The following is a 9,481-nucleotide window of genomic DNA, read 5'->3' as shown; positions in this document are numbered from 1 at the left end:
TCAAAAATCTTTTTTTAAGGCTTCTTTCATGGCCTTATTTCTCAGGCTATAGATTATTGGATTGAGTGTTGGGGGCAGAACAGTATAAAAAACAGTGAGTAAAAAGTCTGACACAGTTGGAGACTCTGAATGTGGCTTTAGAAAATCAAAGGCACTAGTAGAGACGAATAATATGACAACAGATAGGTGGGGCAGGCAGGTAGAAAAGGCTCTGGCTCTGCCCTCAGCAGATGGTATCCTCAGCACAGTAGAGAATATATGCATGTAGGTAACTCCAATAGAGATGAAGCAAACAAATGTCAACAAGGCCAAGAAGCCAGTAACTCCAAGCTCACTCACATATTCATTGGAACAAGAGAGTTTCAGAAGCTGGGGGACATCACAGAAGAATTGATGAATGATGTTGGCACCACAGAAGTGTATGGAAAAAGTAGCAGCTGTGTGTCTGACTCCACCAAGGATTCCACTGGCCCAGTTGGCTAACAGTCCATGAACACAGGTACTGATATCCATGATGACTTCATAGCGCAGTGGAAGGCAAATGGCCACATAGCGGTCGTAAGACATCACTGTGAGTAATGCCATCTCAGCACAGCCACAGAGAGTGAATGCAAAACACTGCAATATGCATTCCCAGAGGGAAATATAGCCATTATGCATGAAAGAGTTGCAAATGGACCTTGGGACTGTCACAGAAATGTAGCACAGATACTGAAAGGAGAGATGTTTCAAGAAGAAATACATAGGTGAGGAGAGACTGTGGTCCATGGAAGTGGTGGTAATAATGAGAATATTGCCAACTAGAGCCACTATATATAAGACTAAGAAAAGAGCAGCAAATAGCATTTTTATTTCAGTCTTGCCAGAAAAACCCATGAGAAGAAATGCACTCATTGTAGTGAAATTAGCCATTTCCCTTCTTGATTTCTAAGAAGGATACTGACAGTAGGAAGAATGGAAAATCCTAAAAATACAATGTTTGTTATTCAAGAATCTAGTGTACTTACTTGGCAAAATGGAAGCATGAAGATTGGACCATCAGCCCACCATTTTAAGCATGAAATAGCTTTACATACTAAGAATTACATAGAGTAATTTTAAATGTTTTGACTCAGCCATAAGGAGGATTAGTAAAATAGATAATATAATTTAGTGTCACTCATTCTAATCAAAGGAAGAAAAATGCATAATTGAACTAATAGAACATACAGCACCCAAGTTTTATACACACTAAAGTTTTCATTCAGTTCATATGAGCACAGCTCTAAAATACATTTTTAGAGACATTTTTGAGGTATCTGTTTTTTTCCAGTAATCTTCCTAAATTTAAATCTTATTTTTTTCATTGAAACATAGTAATTTTACATTTTTATGAAGTATGCTATATTTTAATTTGTGCATGCAATGTGTGATAATCTGGTTTTTTTAAAAATTTTTTTAGTTGTATATGGACACAAATGCCTTTATTTATTTTTATGTGGTGCTGAGGATCAAACCCTGTACCTCACATGTGCCAGGTGAGCCCTCCACCAATGAGTCAGAAGCCCAGCCCTGATAATCTGTTTTTATATCACCACTGGTACTACCTGATCCTTTAATTGCAATTTCATAATATTTTTTCATATATAAGAGAACAAATTCTTAACATTTTTTCTTTCTCCATGCATTCTTTGGAAAACTAATGTTAAAGATACATGTTACATTAATAGCATCTGTGTAAAAATTATGATATACAGTCATTGCCCTTATCATAAAATATATAAAATCATCTGAAAAATTATAAGTGATGAAAGGCAAAAATTTTTCTACTGCATTTTAGAAAAAGAAATCAAATGACCAATATTCTCAGGAAAAGTTATCTACCCTAGTTTTTAATTAAAGTAACAATGAGGTACAACTTTTATCCTAGTCAAATTAGCAAAGATCCAAAACCCACAATTCTCTGAGCTATTGAGAATGCACTCAGATATGATCTTAATCATGTAGTTAGGTTGATAAAGTTTTCACAGAATCTATTTCAGGCATATCTCTGGATTTATCATAGGAAGTTCAGTCATCCCTGTGTCTCTGGAGGGTCAAGATAATCAACCTTTAAAACACTTGGAAATAATTACTACTGTTATGTGCCATATTTTCTTAGATTATTTTCCCTGTGTTTATTTTTATGTATTTACTGATGGTTTATATATTGTATCATTCTTTTGAAATCTAAAGTAGTTATTATTATCACTATTAGTTATCTGATTAAAAACAGTTTAATCATAATTGTAATGCCATCTAATTTTTTTCTTTTTTTGAGAAGTGCTGAGGATGAAACCCAGGGCCTTTTGCATGCTAGGGAAGTACTCTTACTGAGATACATCTCCAACCCATGCCACCAAAATTATTATTATGTAGATAAGTAATTCAGTAGTGCTGAGGATGAAACCCAGGGCCTTTTGCATGCTAGGGAAGTACTCTTACTGAGCTACATCTCCAACCCATGCCACAAAAATCATTATTATGTAGATAAGTAATTCAGTAATCCTCAAGTTGACCATTAAGTGATTGACCAATTTTTGTTAATCATTTAATAACTCTTAATGAAAATAATTTCCTTAAATACCCATTATCCAGATTATTTAATTAAATATTTAACACAAAATTGATTCATTTAAAGGAGATATTGTGAGATGGGAACAATACTCTGAAAATATATTTTTGAATATAAAGGATTTAAAATTTTATTTTCTTGATTCCTAATTTTTTTTTTCTTTTGGGTTCCAGAGATTAAACCCTGGGAGTGCTTAATCTCTGAGTCATATCCCCAGCCCATTTTTAAATTTTTTACTTTTTATTTTTATTTTGAAACAGAGTCTCACTAGGTTGCTTAGGATTTATTTGAATTCCTGAGAGTGGATCTGAATTTGTGGTCCTCCTGCCTCAGCCTCCCAAGCTGCTGGGATTATGAGTGTATGCCATCATGCCAGACTGATTCATAATTATTATTTTAAAAAATCTAGAGTTGATATTTTTTTTGCATGTGTGTGGGACTGGGAGTTTAACCAGGGGCACTCAACCACTGAGCTACATCCCCAGCCTTTTGATTTTTTAAAAAATTTGAGACAGGTTCTGACTATGTTGCTGAGGCTGGCTGTGAACTTGTTATCCTCCTGCCTCAACCTCTCTGGTAGTTACAATTACAAATGTGCAACACAGTGCCTGGTCAACTACAAAGAAGTGTTTAATCAGTTTTTCTAAGCTAAATGCCAATGACTGTCTTTATCTCATCTACTCAAAATCTGTAATTCATTTGCTTCTCATTACTCATTAAAATATCTTTCTGAGAATCCAAGCACACTCACTTTACCACATCCAGGAATTTCTTCCCTAAACCTGGGGTAATTCTATCAATGTGTCAACTACCATTTGGCAAAAGGTCCAGATCTTCCTAATTCATTCCCTTCCAGTAATATTTGGTGTGTAGATAGAAAAATAAGGTGTTTCAATTCTTTTTATGGCCACTGGAGGCCAAGCTATATATATCTTTGATCCTATAAGAAAGGTCTCTGAATGCTTTGGGTATTTGGGACCCATTGTAACTGTCTTGGGCATGAAATTTGCAATTCTGTGATCTTTTCCCATGGAGTATTTTTTTTGTCAATTTGAATAAATAATCACACCTACTTAATTGGAATTTTGTTTTATTTGTGCCCATTAGACCAAAGCATTGTGGTTTATGCTTTAGATTAAGAAACACAAAATATCATGAGATTAACTCCTTTGTTCAGTTTGTTCACTGGAAAGTAAATCATAAATAGGGAACTCAAGGCAATGTGGGGCACAACTACAAAGCAGAAGTTGTTTAGCCTTCACATGCTTCCAATTTAGATATTACCATATACTCAAAGAATCACAGCATGAGAAGAAATTGTAAGATCATCATGGCCAACCAACATCATATCAAAATTTTAGATACATTTTTTCCAATTATGTAGTTTGTCATTTTCTGTTTGAATGCTTCAGTTCTAAGATTTTACTATAACTTTCAGACTTCAGATTCTAGGAATTGAAAGGTGAACATATTTTGGAGTTCTTCCTCATATTGAGCCCAATCTTCCATTTTACTATTTCTTATCTTAACATTGGAAGGGGTAGATGTGGTTCTTATTATTTTATTATTAATTTTTTATCAACATCTAATAATTATACACATTATGGTACAGTGTGATATTTCAATATATGTATACAGCTTGACTTGATCAAATTTTTCTTTTTTAATCTCTTGCTATCTTTACTTATGTGGTCTGATAATTTTCTGTAGTGGAATGCTTTGAATTTTTTCTCTTTTTCTTTTGTGCATCAACTGTAGGTATTGGTCTTGTAGTTACCATGAGGCTTATGCAGAACATCTTACAATTATAAAAGTGTATTTCAAGTGTATTTCAAGCATCAACAATTCTAAACTTTTATATTCCCATTTTAGGTTTTGAAATCAGAATTACATCATTTAAAAATATGTATTCCTTGAGCTGGGGTTGTGGCTCAGTAGTAGAGTGCTCACCTAGCATGTGTGAGGCTCTGGGTTCCATCCTCAGCATCACATAGAAAAATAACTAAATAAAATATTGTGTCCAACTACAACTAAAAAATGTATTCCTTTGTTAATAGTTTAGTTTTACACTCTTTATTATGGACAAAATTCTTGAATACCTTACCATTATAGCCTTGGAATGTTCTAACTTATGCTATTGAGCTTTGTGCTTTTCTAATTTTTATGCTATAAGTTAATGACATTTTGTTTCAACTTAAAGAACTTCATTTAGTAATTTCTGTAGACTGGGCTATTGGTGATGAATTCCCTTCATTTTTTTTTTGCATGGTAAGGTTTTTATTCCCTCTCATTTTGGAAAAATAACTTTGTTAGGCAAAGTATTCTTGTTTGACTTTTTTTTTTCCTTCAGTACATTGAATGTAAAAGATACTTGGACACTTGCATGTTATGTTTTTCATCTTTTCCTAAATCCAAATTTCATGTCCCCAAGTTAATAAATTTTTGTTTATCCAATTTAGTGTTCCAGTTCCTAGATCAAACATACTCAAAATTCAATTCCATAGTGATATCTCAATATGTGCCAGCTAATAATTTCAGGGACTTTGGGTTAATCTTGGTTCTCCTTTAACAGCCTGAGCACACTTCTACTTAATTTATGCAGGAATTTAACTCTAATTTTTAGCTTTGCAATCAGGAGAAACATACATTCTTGTTTTTGCTAATGCAGAATATAGAAAGTGTTTTTAATTAACTCATGGGACTTTATAAGGATATTATCAGGAAAATAACTTCGTCAGTCAGGATACTACAGAGAAACAGAGCTAATATGATTTTCTCTCTCTCTGTCATATATAATCTATCATCATTTCTCCCTCTATATATATTATCTACCAACTTACTTATCGATGCATCATGTATCTACCACTCATCTGGTATAAAAACTGACTCACATAATTATGGAGGCTAAAAAAATCCCAACATTTGCAGGTAGCAGGCTGGAGACCCAATAGTCAATGGTGTAGTTCTAGACCCATTCTGGGGATCTGAAAACCTGGAGAATCAATGCTGTAAGTTCCAGTTTGAGTAAAGAAGACAAGTTGCTCATGCAGTCAGCCACAGTTCTCTATTACTCATTGTGGTGACTAATTTGGGGTGACAATGTTTTTCAGTCTTCATAATGTTGTGAATCAACTACCCTAAAAATTTCCTTTTTTTTTTTAAAGAGAGAGTGAGAGAGGAGAGAGAGAGAGAGAGAGAGAGAGAGAGAGAGAGAGAGAGAGAGAGAGAGAGAGATTTTTAATGTTTTTTATTTTTTAGTTCTTGGCGGACACAACATCTTTGTTTGTATGTGGTGCTGAGGATCGAACCCGGGCCGCACGCATGCCAGGCGAGCGCGCTACCACTTGAGCCACATCCCCAGCCCAAAATTTCCTTTTCATATATGTCTACATGTTTATTCCATTGGTTCTCTATTTTTGTAGATCTTGACTGATACACTCACTTTTTTTTGTCTATTCGGGTCTCTAATTATTAGATGAGGTCTTTCACATTATGAAATACAATATGATTTACTCAGTACACCAATTGAATGATAATCTTAGCCATAAACATCATCACAAACACAATAAAAATGGCTCAGTTAATTGACACACAATACTAAACTTCAAAATAGTGAAAGTTTAATAGACTTCTTTTAGCTGACCATTATAAAATCCAATGAGATGAACTGAAAACCAAGTCATTCAATTTTCACTCAGAATTGGAAATTTAAAGGTTTCAGGACTGCCCAGATTCAAAAGAGTAAACCGTATTATCAGTCTTTGATATATTAAGATAGCAGGAAATTCTCAAAATGAGAAATGGCCACATAGTAAAAAAAAAATTCCAGCATGCTGCTACGAATGTATGAATACTAGGTAAAGATCTCAAGGATGTGGCTATATTATTGTTTGTTGAAGTCTCAGAATGATTAAGGGGAAATATAGAATATATTCTAAAAATCTTAATGACAGGTCTATCCCTTACAGGCTAGACAGGTCCATAAGAATCTTAAGTATGCACCTTGTAAAAGTTTTCAACTAGAAGCAAAAATGTTTCTAGAAATCATTTGAAGCATTGCTGATATATAATTAGCATATAAAAATTTGCCCATATTTAATACATACATCTTGATGTATGTATTTGTACATTTATACATTCAGGATGCCATCACCATTACCAAGGGTACTAAAATTATTTATCACTATTACCCATTTTCTTGTGTTTTTTGCCTTTATTTGATAAGGATATATAACATGAGATTTATTCTCCTCTCAATGTATGTTGATGTGTATATTATAGGAAATATGTTGTAGATATGATCTCTTGATCTTTACTTGCATAACAGAAACCTTATACCCATGGAGAAACCACCTCCTTCCACCAGCCTCTGGCAACCATCATTTTATTCTCTGCTTCTATGAGTTGGACTTTTTTGACATTGTATATGTGTAATTAATGCAGTATTTGTATTTTTATACCTGTCTTATTTACTAAACATATTGTTCTTTAAGTTTATCCACGTTGTCACTGCAGAATCTAATTAATTAAAGACTGAGCAATATTCTCTTATATGTATAAACCATATTTTCCTTTTCTTTTTTGTTTGTACATTATAAGTGTACATGATAGTATGATTAATTATGCCATATATATATGGCATAATTAATCACATATATATATTTGTGAGACCAACCTTGCACGTGACTTAGTCACTCTCCTGGGTGATTGGAGCATTAGGCAGATGCTGCCAGACTGCCTCGCCCTTTTGGGTTCTAGTGACAGTGTCTTCCTGCCAGGCATGCTTTCCTACAGCCCCATGAGTGGAGCTATGCTTATCTGTTCCTTTGTAATATAACCCCTTGCCCTGTTTGAGATATAATGTTCCATGAAAACGCCTTTTGTGTGTCCCCTTACCTTACTATGCCCTTGGGTGTGGCCTTCCTAGATGTCAGTCAACCTGCTGACAGTGGACATCATGAAGATAGACTCAGCCCTCTGAAACCCAACCCCTTGCCTCATTTGAATAGCTTATCCTCAATAAAGGGGGGTCAGCATGTGCAGGCTCGCTCTCTCTCTCTCTCTCTCTCTCTCTCTCTCTCTCTCTCTCTCTCTCTCCAGACCCTTAAGGTCAGAGGAGCCAATCACAGCACCCCAAAATAAAATGTTTTTTCTGTCTCTTGTGTGGATATTTTGAGCAGCCCAGTTAGCCCAGTTCCCCTGGAGTGACCCATGAGTGTTTTAGTCGAGAATGCAGCCCGACATATATACATGAACATAACATAATTGGATCAATCTCTGTAATATTCAGTTTTTCATTTCTGTGACCAAAATACCTGATTAGAAAAACTTAGAAGAGAAAAAGTTTATTTGGAGCCCACAGTTTCAGAGATTCAGTCAATGGCTGTTGACTCAATTGCTCTGTACCTCAGATGAGACAGAATTATGTGGAAAAGGTGCAGTGGAAAAAAAGCTACTTAGGTCATGGCAGCTGAGAAGAAAAGAGAGAGAGGAAGAGAGAGAGAGAGAGAGAATTCCCAAGGGCCTGCCCCCAGTGACCTACTTCCTCTAGCCATGCCCCACTAGTTACCATCCTGAATCCATTCAGATTATTAATCCATCTAATGAGTTACTTCAAAAGTTACTGCTTTTCTAATCTAATAATTTCCGCTCTGAACTTTTCTGCTTTGCCACATGAGTTTTTTAGAGGGACATCTCATATTCAAATTGAAATAATCTTATTCTCCAGTACCTTTCTTTTCCTTCCCACATTACTCCCCCTATCTGTATTCTCTGCTGTACTATATTTTAATTAATGAATTATAATCATAATTATATGTGTGTGTATGTTTGTGTGTGCATGTTTGTGTGTGTGTTTAATTTGAGAACCTTTTCATGTGTCTTTTGGATAAATGTCTTCTTTGGGGAAATGGGATTACAGTATGCTTTTTTACTCTGCTGATTGCTTCCTTTGCTATGTAGAAGCTTGTAAAAGTCCTATTTTACAGTTTTTTATTTAATTGCTGGTCTTTTTCTGAGAAATTTAAGAAATAATTGCTAAGAACACTGTCAAGAGGTTTTCCACAAATATTTCCTTGAGGGACTTTTATAGTCTCAGGCCTTATTTTTTAAATCTTTAATCCATTTTGAGTTGATTTTAGTAGATTTGGTAAGAGATGGTCCAATTTCATTTTCTACATATGAATAACTAGTTTCTGAGCACCTTTTATTGAAGATACTGTCCTTTTCTCATTGTGTGTTCTTGGTACTCTTGTCAAAAATCACTTGATTGCATACACATGAATTTATTTCTGGACTCTATTCAGTTGCACTGATCAATATGTCTGTATGCTAGTATCACTGCATTAACTAAATCTAAGAAATTTGATTTGGAAAGGAGGAAGTAAAATTGTCTGCATATGACATGATTGTATATCTCAAAAACTCTTAAGACTCAAAAATGAAAACAATAAAACCTCCTATGATTCATGAAAAAAAATTCACTAATGTTGAAGGATACAAATTGATTTGTAAAAATTATTTCCATTTTTATACAGTAATAGAAAACTATTGGGAAAAAATTTTAAAGCAGTCTTATTTACAATAGCAAAAAATAATAAAATATTGAGAGATAAGTATATCTAAGAAGGTTAAAGCCTGTATACTGAAAGTATAAAACATTGATGAAACATGTTGAAGACACAATTGATAGGACAACTCATACTTAGAAATTAGAGGAATTAATATTAGTAAAATTTTATACTACCCCAAATAATGTACATATTAATTGAAATTACTGTCAAAATCCCAGTAGCATATTTTTTTTCACATACATAGAAGAAGTTTATTTTAGAAAGTAGATGCAAATTCAAGGGGGAATGGGAGTGATCTCAAGACAGATCCAGTTTT

General features: G+C 34.2%; 1 protein-coding gene across 1 annotated transcript; it reads right to left on the bottom strand.

Annotated features, from left to right (window-relative positions):
* On the bottom strand, positions 1-912 carry LOC101964712 (olfactory receptor 14J1). Its single transcript, XM_013364540.2, has one exon. The coding sequence runs from the start codon at positions 910-912 to the stop codon at positions 1-3; it is 912 nt and encodes a 303-aa protein (XP_013219994.2).
* Positions 913-9,481: the final 8,569 nt, after the last annotated feature.

Source organism: Ictidomys tridecemlineatus, chromosome 8 (assembly GCF_052094955.1).
Source record: "Ictidomys tridecemlineatus isolate mIctTri1 chromosome 8, mIctTri1.hap1, whole genome shotgun sequence".
Lineage (NCBI taxonomy): Eukaryota > Metazoa > Chordata > Mammalia > Rodentia > Sciuridae > Ictidomys > Ictidomys tridecemlineatus.
The sequence above is the reverse complement of the archived record's forward strand: the minus strand, read 5'-3'. Positions and strand labels throughout refer to the sequence as shown.

Excerpts from the sequence above, each read along its gene's own strand:
- LOC101964712 (XM_013364540.2), bottom strand. The coding sequence starts at position 912 with ATGGCTAATTTCACTACAATGAGTGCATTTCTTCTCATGGGTTTTTCT.